This window comes from Erinaceus europaeus, chromosome 12 (assembly GCF_950295315.1).
Source record: "Erinaceus europaeus chromosome 12, mEriEur2.1, whole genome shotgun sequence".
NCBI classification, from domain to species: Eukaryota; Metazoa; Chordata; class Mammalia; order Eulipotyphla; family Erinaceidae; genus Erinaceus; species Erinaceus europaeus.
In genome coordinates this window covers 52,228,251-52,249,630 of record NC_080173.1, presented here as the reverse complement: position 1 = coordinate 52,249,630, position 21,380 = coordinate 52,228,251, and the positions used below count along the sequence as shown (strand labels likewise).

Sequence of the window (21,380 nt, the reverse complement as noted above, 5' to 3'; positions counted from 1 at the left end):
CAGTGAACAGGACATTGGACTCTAAAGCAAGAGGTACTTTGATCTCCGGCATCAAATGGACTAAAATGATTCTCTTGCTCTTTTTCTTCCTCATTACTAATAAACCTTTAAAAATAAAAATTAAAAAATATATTTTTGAAAAAAAAAAAGGCTTCTATGCCAAGACAGATCCAACTGTTAATCAGATAGCATCCAAATGGCTTCTATGTAGGGTGGTCTTCCTAACCACTAACAAAGACCATGGAAGGGCCAGGTGGTGGCACACCTGGTTGAGCATACATCTTACAGTGTGCAAGGACCTAGGCTCAACTCCTTGGTCCCCACCTGCAGGGGGAAAGCTTCACAAGTGGTGAAGCAGTGCTGCAAGTGTCTGTCTCTCTCTCCCTCTCCATCACCCCCTTCCCTCTCAATTTTGTCTATCCAATAAATAAATCAAGATTAAAAAAAAAAAAAGACCACAGGCAGAGAACCTGAGCTCAGAGACGTCCTTTTTATTCCCCAATTGATGAGAGGGTGGATTGGCTCTGAGAGAAAGCAATTAACTTTTTCCTTTTTTTTCCTGCAAATGCAGGCTGTTAACAAAAGAAAAAGTAAAAAAGAAGTGAAAATCTCTGAAGGAGCCCTTGGCATTCCTACAGAGAACAAGGAGTATAGCTGTGTCTTTTGCCCTTGTTTATTTTTTTTATTGTTGTTGTAATTATTATTGTTGTTGTTATTTATGCCATTGTTAGATAGGACAGAGAGAAGGGGAAGACAGAGGGGGAAAGAAAGACACCTGTAGACCTGCTTCACTAATTGTGAGGTGGCTCTCCAGCATCAGGTGGGGAGCCGGGGCTTGAACCGGGATCCTTACTCCAGTCCTTGCGCTTTGTGCCACATGCACTTAACCCTCTGCGCTACCATCCGACTCCCTGGCTGTGCCTTTTGGAGGGTGGCTACAGTCAACTACTGTAAGGAATGCATAACCTCTTCTCTTGGTGTCTGGAAATGTGCCCTCCCACTCTTGCCACCCCTGCATTCTGGCCCTGCTAGGTTTAAGCACACATTAAACTGGTGCCAGTCTCAATCCGCATGACATCACAAGCCCTGTCTATCTAATAATACTTGTGACCTCTTCCACCCAAATTTCAGGTTTGCAGCATTTACTAATTCAGGTGGTGGCGCACTTGGTTAAGCGTGCACATTACAGTGTACAAGGACCCAGGTTCAAGTTCCTTGTCCCCACCTGCAGGGGGAAAGCTTCACGAGTGGTGAAGCAGGGCTGCAGGTGTCTGTCTCTTTCCCTATCTTCCCCTCTCAATTTCTCTCTGTCTCTATACAATAATAAATAAATAAAACATTTAAAAGAAAATCAGCCTAATGCCCTCCTGGGAAGCGTGGCAGAAGGAAAACAGAATCTAGCTAGGGTTCCCTTTTTGGACAGAGTTAATCTCTGGGTCTGGCTCCCTGTCCTGAAAGAGATCTTGGCCGTTGGTAAATCCCGATTGTTTAGCCTTCTAGAAGTACTAAGCCAGCATCCCTTTGGTATTCTACAGGGTTATTACAAATGGGCTCTGTGACCAAAGTCTCCAGGGGTTGGAGGTTGTGTGAAGGAATTTTTGCTGTTGAGGAAGGCATTGCTATGACATGACTCTGTGGGCTGAGTCATGCTTTGATCCAGGAGAAATTGGCCAGTAGGAGAACAAAGCAAGACTCTTCTGTTAGGTGGTCTTGTTGGTGCCAACACCACAGACTGTTTATAAGCTGTGTAGCCTGGGTTTGTCAGGAGAGGCTGGGTCCTATCTTGGTCCAGTGTGGACCACTCTAAGAGTCCATGGCTTCCTCCCCTAAAGGCTCCTACCAGAGCTCTGAGGTGAGAGACAAAGGAAGCTACACTGCTCAGCTGCAGATTTTGCCTCAGGCAACTAAGTTTATTAGCAAGAAATATTTTTTGTCAGCCCAGTACTGACCAACAAAGTACATTGTTAATAAAGGATAACAAATCTGTCACTTAATTCATAAAACATACCTCGAGCAGTTACAACTAAAAATAAAGTTGGATTTTTGTTTAATTTAAAAGCCTCAAAAATAACAAGCAATATGTTTTTTTTTTTAAACATGTAGTAGACACAATTGTCTATTTTACAATATACACTGTACACAAGTAGAGCTTGGGGTAGTTGGGGTGGGTGAGATGAGGGGACAGAGATGAGGTTTAGTATGTGAAGGAGTTTTAATCTGGATCCAGATTTAAATTGAAATGCAGTGTCATTTAGAAAAGGGAATTGCTAGAATGAGAAAAAAATTCATATACTCATTATTGCCCCCCCCAAACCCTAAACTGAAAGCAGGCATGGAGGAAGTGAGTAACAAGGACAGGAAAAAGGGAGCAATTAAATAAAACTTCTTTAAAGCACACACAATACACAGTGTTCATCATCTGAAGTAGAGTATAAGGCAACGTTCTCCGTAGAAAAAGAAGGGAGCTGAGGAGTCTGTGGATAGCTTGACTTTTTAAATAGAAAGTTGGAATGTGCTGGAGAAGAGTGGTGGCAGGGCCAGGGCATGTGGAGTGGAAGCAGCTTCTTGAGCTTCTCCAGAGGTGGATGCCAGCAAGGCCCTGGGGGCAGGGCCTGGGGGGTGAGGGAGGGGCATGGCACGATGCAACTCTGGCAGTGTTGGGGGGAAGGGAAGGGGCTCACTTTGCTCCTCGACGGAGTGAAATTCATGTTTTTCCTTTGGAAATAAGGGTTCCCACTCGTTCTGATTTAGAACGTCTCATTGGGCACGGCCAGTGTCCACAGTCGGGGCAGGCCGGGAGCGTGTGGTGAGAAGGAAGGACCAGTGTGGAGCCAAGGGGCTTCAGAACGAGGCGAGTATGGGGCAGCAGAGTCCCTTCTGGTGGGGACAGTTGCAGAATAGGAGGGAGAGGATGAGGTGGGCCCATGACATCTTCTGGGCGCCCCCCTCAGTTGGCCTTACAAGTTCTTCGTGACCAGGTGTGTCTTGTAATGCTTGGTGAGGTGATCACTTCTCATGAAGCGCTTCTGACACTGGGCACACTCAAAGCGTTTGTCCCCTGGGGATAAAACAAGAAATGCCTGTTACTCATAAAGCTCATGTGCAGAAACTGTCCTAGCCCTGGGGAAAAATAGGAATGCTTTTGAGTGGCATGATCTAGAGCTGATATTGTCTTGTCTTCATCCTGCCTGTTTCTGGCTTAACACATTTGCTCCCTATGTCCTACTGACCTAAACCCTTTGTCAGTGCTCATTTCTCTTGACCCACTTGATACTACTCCCTAGTCTACCATTCCTTACTTCTTGCTCATGATGCTGTACTGTGCCTTGCAGCCAGGACTCTTCCCATGTAGCACTGCTGCCTGCTTTCTGATCTTTTTTTATTTTATTTTAAAGAATTTGTTTGTTTATTTCTTTGTTTATTCATGAGAAAGACAGGAGGAGAGAAAGAACCAGACATCATTCTGGTACATGTGCCACAGGGGACCAAACTTGGGACCTCATGGCTGAGAATCCACTCCTTTATCCACTGCGCCACCTCCCGGACCACGCTTTCTGATCTTTTTTTAAAAAGTGAACATGAGAGTGAGAGACCTGAGCACTATATATGGTGTAGGAGGTTGAGCTTGGGGCCTCATGAAGCCAAGGCATGTGCTCTATCCTTATTAACATGAAGCTGCTTCATGTTAATCTGTCACTCTAACCATGGCTCAATGCCTTCCGCCTTGCAGCAAAACCTGATTTCATTCTAATCCACTGGCTTCAGTACTTACAGAGTCTAAGCAGACCAACCCAGGGTAGGTCTGCTGTTGTTCTAAATACTGACTCTTCAGTCTGAAGATGGGAGGGCATGGCCTGCCCCATCACAATGGCCAGGAGCCAGAGTTCTGGGTCACATGTCTCCATCCTCAGAACAAAGGACTACTCATAGGGGGCATTCACTATAGCAGCAGTTCTCAGAGCATGTGTCATATCCCACTGGAGAAACTAGGACAATTTTAAGTGGTATATAGGTGGCCATTTCCCATATTTCTCATTTTGTAAGTATAAAACATATAACTATGATAAACCAAGCCTGTAATCTGATGGACTTCAGTGAATGAAATTACTGAAATGACTGAGGAAAAAAAACATTTGTTGATAAACAGCAGAGAATGCATTATGGGGTTGTGGGGAGAAATGTAGACTAGGGAGCCAGAAGGCTTAGGTTTGAAACTGACTATACTCATTACTGGCTGTATGACTTGGTCATCTTTCCATGCCTCAGTACAATGGGCAGAATCAAACCCACCCCACAGAGTTATGGGCAGGACTAAATTAGCTAATCTATAGAGGGTAGTGTAGTCCCTGGCACATTAGAGTGTTTGTGAAAGAGTAACTGTATAGTGAAATGCAGACGTTGCCAAGGCAGTGTAATGCAAATGGCATTACTTTGGTAAACACTATGACTTAGCAAGATAGAATTTCCTGGGTGGTCCTAGAGCCCCTGAGAAGATAGTCTGCAGCTCTGGTTCAGTGTGGCAATTCCTTGGCAGGACCACGAATCTCTGTGTGAGGACAGTGGAGGAGTGGGTGCAGTTGTTGTAAAGAGCAGCCCTATGTGGCAGGGCGGGGGCAGACCTGTGTGGGTACGTGCATGCCGCTGCAGTTCGTCACTCCGTGTGAACCTCTTTCCACAGAAGAACCAGTTACAGACAAAGGGCCGCTCCCCGGTGTGCAGGCGCACATGGGCCCTCAGCAGGGACGTCTTCCGGAAAGTCTTGCCACAGTCTGGGATATGGCACACGTGCTTCTTCTTGCCCTGCTCTCCAGACCTGGCAGTTGGGGTGAGGAATGGGCAGAGGAGAGAGTAAGATAGTGAAGATGTGGGGCAGGACAGGGTAGGGGGGTGGGTAGGGTCACGTCAGAGAGCACAGGAAAAGGGAGACGTCCAGGTGGCAAGGAACCACTACCTTGTCCCTTCTTTATGTGTTCTGGCTCTTACATGGGACAGCTGTCCGAAGGAGGGTGAAACTCCAGGAACAGGGTACATCTTAGAACGGCAGTCTGGCCCCCTCCATGAATTAATTACCTCTTGTCTCCATCCTTGCAGTTGGGACAAGTACAGGCCATGCGGCGCCGCTTCTCCCCAGGCTGCGCCTCTCCAGCCAAGGCCTGCTCCATTTGCAGCTGGATCTGTGTGGGGCTCAGCCCACTGATGGTCAGGTTGTTCCCAGAAACATTCTGCACCGTCAGCTGTTGCTGTCCTGTGAGGACACATTCAGAGTGAAAGCCTGAAGGGGCAGAGGGAGCTCAACACCCTTCTTCCATCTATACATAAGCCAGTATCTTTGAGAGCCAGCTATGTGTCAGGAACCATGTTAAGAGACCTTAAATGTATTAGCTTATTTAGTCATACATGAAGAAGATAGGCAGAGAGAGAAAGAACCAGCCATCACTCTGGTACATGTGCCGCCAGGGATTGAACTCAGGACCTCATGCTTGAAAGTCTAATGTTTTATCCACTGCACCAACTCCTAGATCATAGTTGGCAAGAGTCTTGTAGTTGACTGTCTTCTGGAATGTTTTTTAATGAACATTTTTTGGTATTTTTTTCTTATTTATTTATTTCCTTTTGTTGCCCTTGTTGTTTTATTGTTGTAGTTATCAATGTTGTCATTGTTGGATAGGACAGAGAGAAATCGAAAGAGGAGGGGAAGACAGAGGGGGGGAAAGATAAGACACCTGCAGAACTGCCTGTGAATCGACTCCCCTTGCAGGTAGGAAGCTGGGGGCTCAAACCGGGATCCTTACGCTGGTCCTTGCACTTTGCACCACACGTGCTTAGCCCGCTGCGCTACCGCCCAACTCCCTGTCTTCTGGAATTTGTTCTGGCCTTAAGTATGTGAGAGATACTAACTCTGCTTTTAGGAATTTATGTTTTTAAACATTTCAGGGATGGTTTTTGTTATTAAAAATGAGAAAATGGGAGGTATGAAGGTAGATACCATAATGGTTATGCAAAGAGACTCTCATGCCTGAGGCTCCGAAGTCCTAGGTTCAATCCCCCACCCCACCATAAACCAGAACTGATCAGTGCTCTGGGAAAAAAAAAAAAATAAAACAATTAAAAAAAAAAATATATATATATATATATATATAAAGAGAAAATGGGGCTGAGTAGTAGTGCAATGGGTTAAGTGCATGTAGTACAAAGTGCAAGGACCAGCGCAGGAATCCTGGTTTGAGACCCAGAGTCCCCACCTGCAGGGGGATCGCTTCACAAGTGGTAGAGCAGGTCTGCAGGTGTCTATCTTTCTCTCCCCCATCTTCCCTGCCCCAATTCCCTTTTCTTTAAATTATTTTTTAAAATTATCTTTATCTGATAGAGACAGCCAGAAATTGAAAGGAAACAGGAGACATGGAGAGAGACACCTGCAGCACTGCTTCATCACCCGTGAAGCTTTCCCTCTGGAGGTGAGAACCAGGGGCTCAAACATGGGTCCTTGCACACTAACACATGTGTTCCCCTGGCCCCTCAATTTCTTTCTGTCCTATCCAACAACAATAACAACAAAACAACTGCTCCAGGAGCAGTGGATTCGTAGTGCAGGCACTGAGCCTCTGCAATAACCCTAGAGGCAAAAAAAAAAAAAAAAAGAGAGAGAGAAAAAACAATTCTATGGGTTTAAAGAAAAGCCAAGTCCTCTAGAACTTGCACATTCAAAGCAGGGGGAGCAGCACTGATCTAATGTCAATGTCCTTCTAGGTAGACTTCTCTCACCCCACTAAGCTAAAGGCACAAAGTCCCTCCAGCTCATTAAGGGTGAAGAGATTAAAAAGCTTCCACAGGCTGGGTGGTGGTACACCTGGTTGAGTGCACACACATTACAGTGTGCAAGGACCCAGGTTCGAGCGCCTGGTCCCCACCTGCAGAGGGAAAGCTTCACAAGCGGCTACACATGTCTCTCTATCACCCAAACCCCTTCACTGTCAGTTTCTGGCTGTCTCTATCTAATAAGTAAAGATAATTAAAAAAGAAGAATAAAGTTTCCACCACCCTAAAAAGTACCCTCCATTAAGTTAAAGAATGCATGGAACCATTTTTGCTTGGTAGCCAGTGTCTCCTGCAAGGCCCAGCTATGAAAAATGTAGCACAAGCCATTCCAACTTTAACTCAAAATTCTCTTTTGAGAAGCCTTCAAGTCCAGGAGTCTTCGTAAAACATGTATCTTTGGTTTGCACCAAACTAATTTGCATTTATAAGTGAGTTGGTAAGTTTCCTAAATATATCTTTTCTCAAATAAGAAAAAAATTAACATTCTGTTTGAGAGAGAGAGAGAGAAAGAGAACACATATGCTAGACCAGAGCAGTGCTCAGCTGTGGCTTATGGTGGTGCTGGGGAGTGAACGTGGGAGCAGAGCCTCAGACATGAAAATCTCTCTGCATAATCATTATATTCTTTTTCTCTAGCTCAAAGCATCCTTTCCCATCAAATTCAAGGTTTGTAGCTTGAATGTACTTACCAGGTGCTAAGTACATGTTTTATTTTTAATTTATTTTTATTTATTCCCTTTTGTTGCCTTTGTTGTTTTATTGTTGTAGTTATTATTCTTGTTGTCATTGTTGTTGGATAGGACAGAGAGAAATGGAGAGAGGAGGGGAAGACAGAGGGGGAGAGAAAGATAGACACCTGCAGACCTGCTTCACTGCCTGTGAAGTGACTCCCCTGCAGGTGGGGAGCTGGGGGCTTGAACCGGGATCCTTATACTGGTCCTTGTGCTTTGTGCCACCTGCTCTTAACCCGATGTGCTACTGCCCAACTCCTGTTTTTGTTTTGTTTTGTTTTTTAAATTTTATTTATGAGACAGATAGGAGGAGAGAGAAAGAACCAGACATCACTCTGGCACTTGTGCTGCCGGGGATTGAGCTCAGGACCTCATGCTTGAGTGTCCAAAGCTTTACCACTGCGCCACCTCCCGGACCACTAAGTACATGTTTTTAAGCTGGAAGACCAGCTTTGGACAATTATCCACACTATTGTTACTGGGAACCTGTGGATGGTGCCTGGCCCTGGCCTCCCCTTACCTCCTGTGTTGGTGATGGTGACAGGCACACCCTGGACCTGGACACCATTGATGTTGATGGTCTGCATGGCCTGAGCTGCTGCCGCCAGCTGAGCTGCATTCAGGCTGATGATGCTCCCAGCAGGGGCGATCTTTGGCAAGGGACGCTCTTTCCGGAGAATTGCGGCTGAGTGCTTTTTGCTGGTCCCACTCAGGTGAGGAACACGGGATGCAGGGCTACTACAAGTGGTGGTAGAGGTGGTTACAGCTGTTGCTGGAGGGCTGTCCTGGACAAGGACTGTCTGCACCTCACCGGAAGGAGTGCGAATGTAGACCTAGGCAGGACCAGAGAGAGTCAGTGTTCCAGAGTCAGTGTTCCAGGAGAGATGGAGTCCCAGCACCTTTAAAACTTTTTTTTTTTTTTTTTGCCTCCAGGGTTACTGCTGGGGCTTGTTGCCTGCACCATGAATCTTCTGCTCCTGGAGGCAGTTTTTTCCATTTTGTTGTCCTTGTTGTTGTCATTATTATTTTGCTGTTGCTGTCATTGTTGTTGGACAGAGAGAGGAGAGGAAGACAGAGGGGGAGAGAAAGATAGACACCTGCAGACCTGCTTCACCACTTGTGAAGCGACTCCCCTGCAGGTAGGGAGCCGGGGGGGGGACTCAAACTGGGATCCTTATGCAGGTTCTTGCGCTGTGCTTAACCCACTGTGCTACCTCCTGCTATCTATAATAAAAAGATAATTTTTATCTTTATTTATTTATTGGATAGGCAGAAATCAAGAGGGGTGGGGGAGTCAGGGAGGAAAAGAGACAGAGAGAGACCTGCAGCCTGGCTTCACCACTTGTGAAGCTTTTCCCCTGCAGGCGGGCCTGAGGGCTCCAACAGGTGCACCACCACCACCTGGCTCCTCCCAGCACCTTTAAATGCAGCCTCATTTCCCTGCCCAATCAAGAGAATGGGGGCTGCCACGTGGTCAAGCTTAAGGCTCTTCAATTAGCGCAAACCTACATTTGTACGCTGCTAACGTTCAGCAAAGAACCAATGGCAACTCTATACTAAGCTGAGGTGATGACCGTTGATTTGGAACCAAACATTTTATTTTACTTAGCATGGAAAAACACAACTGCCAAATGTTAAAATTGGAGAGTTAGAAACTAAATGCTGTCACAAAAGTTGCAGGGTGAATGACAGATCTTAGAGGCACAACCAATGCAAAACTGGTTGGTTTTTCTTTTCCTTTTATTTTCAATTTAAATTGGTATAGATGGAAAAATAAAATAGAGAACTTATTGTTGGTGAGACAGCAGGGAGAGGGGAATTCACTCTTGTTAGTAGTGGGTGTGTAAAGTGTGTAGGCTTGCCGGAGGGAAATATGCAAGTTGGAGCCTGAGTAGGACGAGGAGAGTGAGTGTCTGGAGGTGGAATGGTGCCTCCATGTGGGTATCAGTCCCAACAAGCTGAGATGTTCATGAGAGAGAAGTGAGATGGCTGTGGGAGACTGGTTTCATACACAGGCGGGCTAGTTCAGGAAGGAAATATATTTGTTAAAGATAATGGGCATGTGACCCAGCAGGTGATAAATGCAGGACTCTCAAGCATGAGATTCTGAGTGTGCCAAAGTGATGCTCTTGTTTGCTTGCATACTCGAGCTCTCTCTCTCTCATTAATAAACAGGGCCAGGAGATAGCAAAGTGATTATGCAAAAGACCTTCATGCCTGAAGCTCTGAGGTTCCAGGTTCAATCCCTAGCACTACCATGAGCCAGAGCTGAATAGTACTTTTTTTTTTTTTCCAACCCTGAACACTGTTCAGATCTGGCTTATAGTGGTGCTAGTGACCATTATACTACTTCCCCAGCCAGTATCTTTTTTTAAAAACAGGTAATAATGAGTATGAGACTTCTCACTGTCAGAGAAGGGAGATACGAATTATGCAAAGAAAGAGAGCCAGCATAATAGCTATGCAAAAAGACTTTGCCTGATGCTCCCAAGTCCTAGGTTCAATCCCTAACACCACTATAAACCAAAGCTGAGCAGTACTCAGGTTAAAAAAAAAAAGGGGGGCGGGGAGCTGGGCAGTAGCATAGTGGGTTAAGTGCACATGATGCTAAGCGCAAGGGCCAGCATAAGGATCCCAGTTTGAGCCCCCAGCTCCCCACCTGCAGGGGGTTGCTTTGCAAGCAGTGAAGCAGGTCTGCAGGTGTCTATCTTTCTCTCCTCCTCTCTTGATTTCTCTCTGTCCTATCCAACAACAACAGCTATGACAACAATAACAATTACAACAAGCACAACAAAAAGGGCAACAAAATGGGAAAAATGACCTCCAGGAGCAGTGGATTTATAGTGCAGGCACCAAACCCCAGCCATAACCCTGGAGGCAAAAAAAAGAAGAAAATAAAAATGAACCCATGTGGTATTAGATGCAAATTAGAAGCACTGGTAGAAACTCAAGACAGACATCTGTATGTATGCACACTTTTTAGCTGTGAGACAGAAAAGATCTGGGAACAGCAACATTCCAATAACAGGCACCCAGGTCTTAGTTTCCAAATCCTACATTCCACTAAAAGGAACTAAGGTTCCTTGCAGAAATAACTAGTTCCAAAATTGGAGGCAAGAAAAATGTAAGGGGAGCTTGGAATACCTGTCATACCAGGAAGTAAGAAAGTGCTCAAGGGCTGATGTGAAAAGAACACAAAAGCCAGCTTTGAAGGGGCTTCCACTGGTTAAATATGTTATAATCTCAACATCAAGATATAATACTAATGGATAAAATAGGAATCCATGGGTCAATGTTGAAAAGAATAAACAAATGAAGAACAGAATAATACAATTTAAAACAGTGCTGTCATAGGGGCTGTGTGGTGGTGTACTTGCTTAAGCACACATGTTACAGTGCATAAGAGCCCAGGTTCAAGCCCCTGGTCCCTACCTACAGAGGAGAAACTTCATAAAGCAGTAAAGCAATGCTGTAGGTATCTTTCTCATGCCCTCTCCACCTACCTCCCCTCTCTATTTCTGTCTTTATCCAAATAATGCTACCACATATTCCAGCAAGATGAACCAGGAATTATAGGAGAAATGATTGATCCCTAGACTAGCTCTGGAGAAACACAAGAAATATGCTGATACATGCCAGAATACGAGTGAACCTTGAAAGTATCACTGGCCCGATAACCTAGGGTACTCAAATTCAACCAAGGGTATCTGCAATTGGTTGAATCACTGAATATGGACATTGAAGAGGATGAACCAAAGGTATTTATTGATAAAAGCCTGATCAAATAGACGTGAGCAGTTCAAATCCATATTCTTCAAGGATCCACTGTACTAAGTGAAAGAAGCAAGTCACTTCATTGTATTATTCCTTTTATGTGAAATATTCAGGACAGGCAAATCCAGAGAGATAGGAAATAGGCTAGTGGGGTGGAAGCAGAGGTTTATGTGGAGACACCCTTAAAATATACAGGGTGGGTAGTTGGGAGGTAGCACAGTGGGTTAAGCTCAGGTGATGCAAAGCACAAGGTCTGGCGTAAGAATCCCGGTTCAAGTCCCCGGCTCCCCACCTGCAGGGGATTCACTTCACAGGTGGTGATGCAGGTCTGCAGGTGTCTATCTTTCTCTCTCCCTGTCTTCCCCTCCTCTCTGTCCTATCCAACAATGACAACAATAGTTAACTACAACAATAAAAAGAAACAACAAGGGCAACAAAAAGGAGTAAATATTTTTTTAAAAATGTACAGGGTGGGTAGTGCACCGGGTTAAGTGCAGGTGGCTCAAGGACTGGCGTCTGGATCCTGGTTCCAACCCCTGGATCCCCACTTGCAGGGGAGTCGCTTCACAAGCCGTGAAGCAGGTCTGCAGGTGTCTATCTTTCTCTCCCCATCTCTGTCTTCCCGTCCTCTCTCCATTTCTCTGTTATCCAATGACAACATCAATAACAACAACAACAATAACTACAACAATAAAACAAGGGCAACAAAAGGGAATAAATAAAATAAACATTTAAAAAAAGAGTATTTTTTAAAAAAATGTACAGGGTGGGAGTCTGGCGGTAGCTTAGCGGATTAAGTGCATTAGGCGCGAAGTGCAAGGACGGCATTAAGGATTCAGGTTCAAGCCACCGGCTCCCCACCTGCAGGGGCGTCGCTTCACAGGCAGTGAAGCAAGTCTCCAAGTATCTTTCTCACCCCCACACCCCTATCTTCCCCTCCTCTTTCCATTTCTCTCTGTCCTAACAATAATAACTACAACAACAATAAAAAACAAGGGCAACAAAAGGGGAAATAAATAAGTATAAAATTTTTTTTTAAATAAAAATTTTTTAAATGTATAAGTTGGGGGTCAGGCGGTAGCACAGCGAGTTAAGCGCACATGGCACGAAGCGCAAGGACTGGCATAAGGATCCCAGTTTGAGCCTCTGGCTCCCCACCTGAGGGGAGTCGCTTTACAGGCGGTGAAGCAGGTCTGCAGGTGTCTTATCTTTCTCTCCCCTTCTCTGTCTTCCCCTCCCCTCTCCATTTCTCTCTGTCCTATCCAACAATGACATCAATAACAACAATAATAACCACAACAAGAAAAAACAACAAGGGCAACAAAAGGGGAAACAAAAAGCCTCCAGGAGCAGTGGATTAGTGGTACAGGCACTGAGCCCCAGTAATAACCCTGGAGGCAAAAAAAAAAGTACAGGGTTTCTTAAAAGAATCCTATTAAGTGAGATAAGCCAGAAAGAGAAGGATGATCCCACACATAGAAGCTGAAAAAGAACAAAGGAAAAATACAAAGCAGAGCTTAGACTGGAATTGTTGTATTACACCAAAGTAAAAGACTCTGGGGTGGGAGGGAAGGTTCAGGTCCTGGAACATTATGGCAAGAGGACCTTCAGGGGGTTGAATTGTTAGGTGGAAAACTGAGAATTCTTACACATGTACAAACTACTGTATTTTACTGTCGACTATAAGCATTAATCTTTCCAACAAAGAAAAAAATGTAGAAGAGCCCCCCCGCAATTAAATTAAAAGTAGAGTGGTCCAGGAGATGGCGCAGTGAACAAAACCCTGGAGTCTCAACTATGAGGCCCCAATCAATCCCCAGCAGCACATTCACCAGAATGATGTCTGGTTCTTTCTCTCTCTCTTCTCTTTCTCATGAAAGAATGAATAAATAAATAAATAAATAAATAAACAAAGCGGTAATGCAGTGGGTTAAGCGCATATGATGCAAAGTGCAAGGACCAGTGTAAGGATCCTGGTTCGAGCCCCCAGCTCCCCACCTGAAGGGGGGTCACTTCACAAGCAGTGAAGCAGGTCTGCAGGTGTCTGTCTTTCTCTCCCCCTCTCTGTCTTCCTCTCCTCTCTCGATTTCTCTCTGTCCTATCCAACAACGATGACATCAATAACAACAATAACCACAACAATAATTTTTAAAAAGGCAACAAAAGGGGGGAAATAAATAAGTAAATAAATTCTTTAAAAATAATAATAGAGTCAGGCGGTAGCGCAGTGGGTTTAGCGCACGTGGCGCAAAGCAGAAGGACCGGCGTAAGGATCCGGGTTTGAGCCCCCGGCTCCCCACTTGCAGGAGAGTCGCTTCACAGCTGGTGAAGCAGGTCTGCAGGTGTCTATCTTTCTCTCCCCTTCTCTGTCTTCCCCTCCTCTCTCCATGTCTTTCTGTCCTATCCAACAACAAACGACATCAACAACAATAAAAACAAGGCTACAACAAGGACAACAAAAGGGAGGGGAAGGCCTCCAGGAGCAGTGGATTTATGGTGCAGGCACCCAGACCTAGTAATAACCCTGGAGGCAAAAAAAAAAAAAAGTATAAATTTTAGGGCACCAGGCGGTGGCGCAGCGGGTTAAGCGCACATGGCATGAAGCACAGGGACCAGCCTAAGGATCCCGGTTTGAGCCCCCGGCTCCCCACCTGCAGGTGTGTGTTGGGGGTTCCTTCACAGGTGATGAAGCAGATCTGCAGGTGTCAATCTTTCTCTCCCCTTCTCTGTCTTCCCCTCCTCTTTCCATTTCTTTCTGTCCTATCCAACGACGACATCAATAACAACAATAACTACAGCAATAATAAAAAAAGGGAAAATACTAAAAAATAATAAACATTACAGTCAATATTTATACACCTTTCCCATATTTGGGAGCTCTTCCCTGATCCAGCTTTCTGGTCCTTTTTCCAGCCATGACATCATCTCCCCAGACAATAACTTGGATCCGCCTGCATATCAGATTTCAGGCTCAGGGAAAAAAAAAACTAGTATAGCCACAGGCCCTTTGCAATATAACTAAAATATACCTACTAGCTACCTACTAAATGGAGACCCCCAACTCTTCATCTGCACTATTCCAGCCTCTAGGCTCATGATTAGTCAACAATTTGTTTGGCTTTATATGTTAACTCTCTTTTCAGCCACCAGGTTCCAGATGCTAACATGATGTCAACCAGACTTCCCTGGACAGAAACCCCACCAATGTGTCCTGGAGCTCCGATCCCTAGAACCCTGCCCCACTAGGGAAAGAGAGAGGCAGGCTGGGAGTATGGATTGACCTGTCTATGCCCATGTTCAGCGGGGAAGCAATTACAGAAGCCAGACCTTCCACCTTCTGCAACCCACAATGACCTTGGGTCCATATTCCCAGAGGGTTAAAGAATAGGAAAGCTATCAAGGGAGAGAATGGGATGCGGAATTCTGGTAGTGGGAATTGTGTGGAGTTGTACCCCTCTTACCCTATGGTTTTGTCAGTGTTTTTAAAATAAAATAAAAGAGGAAGTCAGGCAGTAGTGCAGCGGGTTAAGCGCAGGTGGCGCAAAGTGCAAGGACCAGTGTAAAGATCCTGGTTCGAGCCCCCGGCTCCCCACCTGAAGGGAAGTTGCTTCGCTTCACAAGTGGTGAAGCAGGTCTGCAGGTGTCTGTCTTTCTCTCCCCCTCTCTGTCTTCCCCTCCTCTCTCCATTTCTCTCTGTTCTATCCAATTAACAATGACATCAATAACAATAATAACTACAACAATAAAACAAGGGCAACAAAAGGGAATAAATAATCTATCTCAGTTTCTTACTATCTTAAAAAAATAAAATAAAAAATATTAAAACAAGTGGGCAGAAGTCTGGAGGAATGGAATTTTTATATTAGTCTCAAAGTATTTTACTACAATTACTAACCTTTTTATTGTTGTTATTATTATCGTTGGATAGGACAGAGAGAAATGGAAAGAGGAAGGGTAGACAGAGAGGGGGAGTGAAAGATATCGACACCTGAAGACCTGCCTCACTGTAAGCGACTACCCTGCAAGTGGGGAGCTGGGGGCTCGAACCAGGTCCTTGCGCTTTGTGCCACCTATGCTTAACCCGCTGCGCTACCTCCCGACTCACCACAATTACTAACTCTTTACAGAGAAGAAAAAAGTACTTTGTGATACAAAAATCTGTGCAAGAGCAAGAACTGGGTATATGCATAATGGGTGCATATATAGTGACAATAGTTATGTCTTTCCTGTTGGGTTGATCCCTAAAGCATCCGTCTCTGTCTTATTAGCAGGTAACACTTTGCACCAGCTTTTCATTTTTATCAGATGTGAGTTTGCTCTATGTATAGGTGGATCCTGTGTTTGTTAGTTTGGTTTAGTTTTTGTTTTTAAATCTTTAAATCCATCCATCTACTATTTGTTTCAATTGCTGAGTTTAGGCCATTCACATTTAGGGTGACTATTAATCTATGTGGCTTACATACTGTCATCCTATTTGTTTGTTTTCTGCTTATTTATATATATATATATATATATTTATTTTAATTTTATTTATTTTCCCTTTTGTTGCCCTTGTTTTGTTGTTGTAGTTATTATTGTTGTCGCTGTTAGATAGGACAGAGAGAAATGGACAGAGATGAGGAAGAAAGCGAGGGGAAGAGAAAGATAGACACCTGCAGACCTGTTTCACCACTTGTGAAGCGACTCTCCTGCAAGTGGGGAGCCAGGGGCTCAAACTGGGATCCTTACACCAATTCTTGCGCTTTGCGTCACATGCGCTTAACCTGCTACGCTACCACCCAACTCCCTTATTTTATATTTCTATTGCTTCTACCTCTCTCTTTCCCCCTAAAATATATATTATTTAAATCATAGGAGAGGGTTTAGGTAATGGCTTGATGGTTATGCAAAGACTCCCATGCCTGAGCCTCCAAAGTCCCAGGTTGAATCCCCCATACCACCATAAGCCAGAGCTGAGCAGTGCTCTGGTAAAAAATAATCAGTTAATCATATGAGAGAGTTGCATATGAGCAAGATGACAGAGCACTAATCCATGGGCACATGGGGCCAGACAGTGGCGCACCTGGTTGAGCGCACATATTACTAATCCAGCACATGTGATGAAAAAGGTCAAACTTAGAACCTCCGGCGACAAGCCCTATGCTCTACCAGTTAAGCTATTTCCCTAGCATAATGAGTATGTAGTTTTATTCTCTTCTTGCCTGTACAGAGTTTCAGATGATAGCCTCTTGTTAGTTCCTTTTTCCCTCGCTGCCGCCAGGCTGGATAGATAGCAAAACAAAAACAAAACAAGCGGGCTAGGCGGTGGAGTACCTGGTTAAGCACTCACATTACAGAACGCAAACACTCAGAGTTAAGGCTCTGGCCCCCACCTGTAGTGTAGGGGGGAAGCTTCATGAGCAGTGAAACAGTTTCAACTGTTTCTTTCCCTCTCCTGTCTCAATTTCTGTCTATATCCAATAAAAAATATATATATTAAAAAAAAAACCTTTTCTTTCTTTGGCACTCTGCAATATTTCTTCTTTGTCCTTTAAGTTTGATACTTTTGCAATGATATATGCCTTGGTGTAAATTTTTTTGAAGATGAGAATTTTGGGGGGGGTGTTTCTCCTGAACATCTTATGACCTGGCTATTTCCCAGATTTGGATGATTTTCAACTATTATTCCCTTGAATTTGGTCTTTAAAGCTCCCTTCTTTCCTTTCTCCCTTGGGAGTTCCTACTACCCTATAGTTACTTTTTTTTTTCTTCCCGAATTATTGTTGGGGCTTGGTGCCTGCACCACGAATTCACTGCTCCTGGAGGCTTTTTTTTTTTTTTTTTAAAGATTTTATTTATTTATGAGAAAGATAGGAGGAGAGAGAAAGAACCAGACATCACTCTGGCACATCATGTACTGCCAGGGATTGAACTCGGAACTTCATGCTTGAGAGTCCAAAGCTTTACCACTGCGCCACCTCCTGGACCATGAGGCTATTTCTTTTCCCCTTTTGTTGCCCCTGTTTTGTTGTTGTGGTTATTATTATTGTTGTTACTGATGTTGTTGTTGTTGGATAGGACAGAGAAATCGAGAGGAGGGGGAGAGAAAGACACCTGCAGACAGCTTGTGAAGCAACACAACTTGTGAAGCAACCTCCCTGCAGGTGGGGATCCTTATGCCTGTCCTTGCGCTTTGTGCCCTGTGCCCTTAACCCACTGTGCTAACGCCCAACCCCCCTTGTATTTACTTTTCTAATGGAGTCTGATATTTCTCATAAGAGTTGTATCGATTTCCTAGGTCTGTTTCTCCCTCATATATTGGAGAGATTATAATCAGTTTATCCCTTAACTCTCTCCTTTGCATGACAGAGTCCATTTTTTTAAACCAGAACTGAATAGTGCTTTGGTTTATGGTGCCAGAGATTTTAAACCTCGGACCTTGAAACCTCAGTTATAGTCATAGTGGTTTTTGCATAACCACTATGCTATCTCTTTGCCTACTTCTGAGTCTACTTAATCTTTCCAAGTTAGCCAGGATTTTAATCAAAGTGCTCTTCACACCTTGTATCTGTGTTGGAATTGTTCCTTGAAAACTTTGTGTGTGTTGAAAGTTTGTAGTATCTTTAAATGTCCATATGATGAATCTTCTCTGTTAAGTCCTTCAGTTCTGTGTATATATAGGCTTCTGCTACAGACACATCTTTTGGACAATTCATATTTTTACATGGGTTGCCTGCTACTTTTCTACTTGTGCATGTAGGTTAGATTTTGTTTACCTGCAGGTGGCAGTGTGGCTACAATGATGGAATTCTCTATTTACAAGGTATGGCAGAGACAGCAAGAGAAATGATAAACTGACCGGTTCTAGGCATTGCCCAAGGAGAAAAGGTAGGTGCACAGCACAGCTGGAGGGTTCCTTGCTGTACTTTGGCTTTCCTAGACCCTCAGGGCAGCTGATGCAACACAGTTCTCATCCAGGAACTCAATAGGACAATATCTCAGTTTCTTGACCCGCGTGAGCAGGCAACATTCTGTTCTGACAGCAGCTGCCTTTGGCCAAATGATTCTCTGTTGGAAAGAGATCTGGGAAGGCAGGTAATGCTGAGTCCAGTTGCTAACTTTAGACGGTTTCCTTTTGTGCCTTAGAGATGAGTTCTTATGGACAATTCAGTACCTTGCCCCCACTTAGGAAGTTCCCTGAGCTCGCAGCCTTTGTTTCCTCTGCTGCTGTGCCACACCAAGCTGCTGTGCTGCTCGTTCACATATGTCCAGTATGTCTGGTCATTCTCCCGCCACTGTCTGCTATCCATGTGTTTACTCACCTTCAGAGGATTCCTGTGCCTTCAGGCACATCTGACTTTGCTCTGGGAAGGTATTTCTGTGACTTGCTGCTCTTTAAATATAGTTGTTTTAGGGGAACATAGTTGGTGACTATTATACCATGGCTCTGCTTCCAAAAGTCTTTGTGACTGGGGTTATTTTAAATTTCTGGATTACATACTTAGGACTGTATTTCTCAGTTAAAAGGAAATGTAAAAACCTCATGTTATCATTTAATAAATACAAAAAAAAATATTCCCAGTTTTCTGGTATATTCCTTATATGAAAGATTGTTATTTTCTGTGTATCTGAAATTTCTGTTACTAGGATTTTGTTTGTCTGTTTATAAGACAGATCAGCTTTGTGGTAAGATAGATCAGCTTTGTGGGTCATTATCTTATTTTTCCCAAAAATTTTATTTATTTATTTATTTTCCTTTTTGTTGCCCTTGTTTTTTTATTACTGTTGTAGTTATTATTGTTGTTGTTACTGATGTCATTGTTGTTAGATAGGACAGGGAGAAATGGAAAGAGGAGGGAAAGACAGAGAGGGGGAGAGACAGACACTTGCAGACCTGCTTCACTGCCTGTGACTCGACTCCCCTGCAGGTGGGGAGCCGGGGGCTCAAACTGGGATCCTTACACTGGTCTTGCCGGTCTTTGTGCTTCGCCACAGGTGCTTAACCCGCTGCACTACCGCTCTGGTTTATGGTGGTGTGAGGGACTGAACCTGGAGCCTCAGGCATGAAACTCTGTTTGCATAACCATTATACTATCTACCCTCCCCCCTGGGTCATTATCTTTCTGCCTTGTACTGCAAATGTAACATAATGGGGTCTGTGCTCCCACTAAATCTTATTTATTAATGGGTAGGCTGGTTTGTAACACATCAAATAGAGCACCCATGTTACAGTGCACAAAGACCTGGGTTCAAGCCCTACAGGGTAGAAACTTCATGAATGGTGAAGCAACGCTATAGGTGTCTGTCTCTCACCTCCTTCCCTCTTAATTTCTCTGTGTCTAGCCAAATAAACAAGTTTAATAAATAAATAAATTTATTTATTAAAGCATAGAAATGGACCAGATTTAACTTGAGGGATAAGGACTGCCAATCCCTGATACAGAATAGAACATATCTGTGGTGGGTATAGTTGCAACTATACTCTGTAATCTTATAGTTTTGTAAACCACTATTAGCCACAAAAAAAAAAAAAAAAAGTCTTAAAAAAAGACCGTAACACATTAAAAAAAAAAAACTATATGCATATCCTTTGACCCACTTTTAGGAATTTATTTAGCTACAGGGCTGGATATAGCCTAGATATACAGTTGTAGTATATGCACTTAACCAGGTGCGCCACTGCCTGTCCCATATACAGTTGTATAATAGCGCCTAAGGATAATGGAAAACTATGTTGTCCTTATGAGACAATGTTGTAGCTAAATCTTTTTGCATATATGTGATTATTTCCTTAGGAAGACCTGAGTTGAAACCCTGCCCCCATCATTCTCAAGCTATGGGACCACAAGGAAGAGATGAGAGGCACTGCCAAGGACATGTGCTCCTGAGAAATCACTGGGGGGTAGCACTTCACTTCTTCACCTTTAAGGTAGGGCTGGTAAAGAAACGTCACACATACTGTAATAAGTAAATCACTTTCTAGAAAGTCACTTGCAAACACATAATATACCAGAAGGAAGGAGGCATTCTAAAGCAGGCCTCAGATTTCTTCTTGTGGTATATCCATGTGCATAGCTCAAATTCCTTCAGGAGATGGACTAACTTCTTACTGTCACTCATTGTGAGGCTTTGGTTCTCACTGTATAGACAACAAATTATTGACTCAATGGCAGGAACTGTTTATATGTATAATTTCAGCTGTCCCTGCTACACATTAGACACAATGAATCAAGGTAGAGAATGGAAAAGTGTGGAGACTGAATACATAAATTTGAGTTGTTCTTGGCTTCTGTCATTTATGCCCAAAGACTTTACAACATCTCTGACTTTCAGGTTCTCCATCTGCACCACAGACATAATTTCTGGCATTTGGTAGACAGACACAAAGAAGGAAACCTGCTTCACAGAGCCAAATAGATTCCAAAGTACTATACCACCAAAATGTCAAGAATAACATTTTAGTTTAAATGAACATGCCCAATGAACCTAGCCTAGATGTGAGAGAGAGGCTGGCCAGGGGCTTGAACTTGGGTCATGCACATGGCAAGGCACACATCCTATCCCATAAGCTATCTCTTGAACCCCTCTATTTTTTCTTTTTATCATTAACAACTGCATTTTTTCTCATTTATTTTCTTACATTAAAAAATTCTTTGGAGTGCCAGGGCCTTGCACCTGTGTAATTCTACTGCTCTTGGTGCAACTTTTTCCTTCCTTCTTTCTTTTCTTTCCTTTTCATTCTATTTCCAGTCGAGTTGGTGTATCGCACCAAAATAAGAGACTCTGGGGTGGGGGTGGGGGTGGGGGGAGGAGTACAGGTCCAAAAAGGATGGCAGAGGAGCTAGTGGGGTTATATTGTTATGTGGGAAAATGTTATGCATGTACAAACTACTGTATTTACTGTCAAATGTAAAATGTTAATCCCCCAATAAAGAAATTAAATAAAAAACACACACACGGGGGGGGTGGAGATATTACAGCATCACTGCTTCACCTGTGGGGTTTCCCTTGGTACCATAAGGCTATGTGGTGCTTGGGGATTTACGCATGCTAAGGTGGACACGCTACCGGCTCCACTTT

General features: G+C 43.9%; 1 protein-coding gene across 4 annotated transcripts in view; it reads right to left on the bottom strand.

Moving 5' to 3' along the window:
- Window positions 1-1,883: 1,883 nt before the first annotated feature.
- The window catches only part of SP2 (Sp2 transcription factor), a 41,431-nt gene continuing 21,934 nt past the window's right edge, over window positions 1,884-21,380 (bottom strand). For all 4 annotated transcript variants that reach the window (XM_007530004.3, XM_060203632.1, XM_060203631.1 and 1 more), the window contains 4 exons: window positions 8,068-8,380; window positions 5,071-5,245; window positions 4,620-4,813; window positions 1,884-3,058 (listed from right to left, as the gene is read on the bottom strand). In XM_007530004.3, coding sequence (XP_007530066.1) covers window positions 2,958-3,058; window positions 4,620-4,813; window positions 5,071-5,245; window positions 8,068-8,380 — 783 coding nt within the window. In that variant the 3' untranslated portion in view covers window positions 1,884-2,957. The remainder of the gene's footprint in view (window positions 3,059-4,619; window positions 4,814-5,070; window positions 5,246-8,067; window positions 8,381-21,380) is intronic.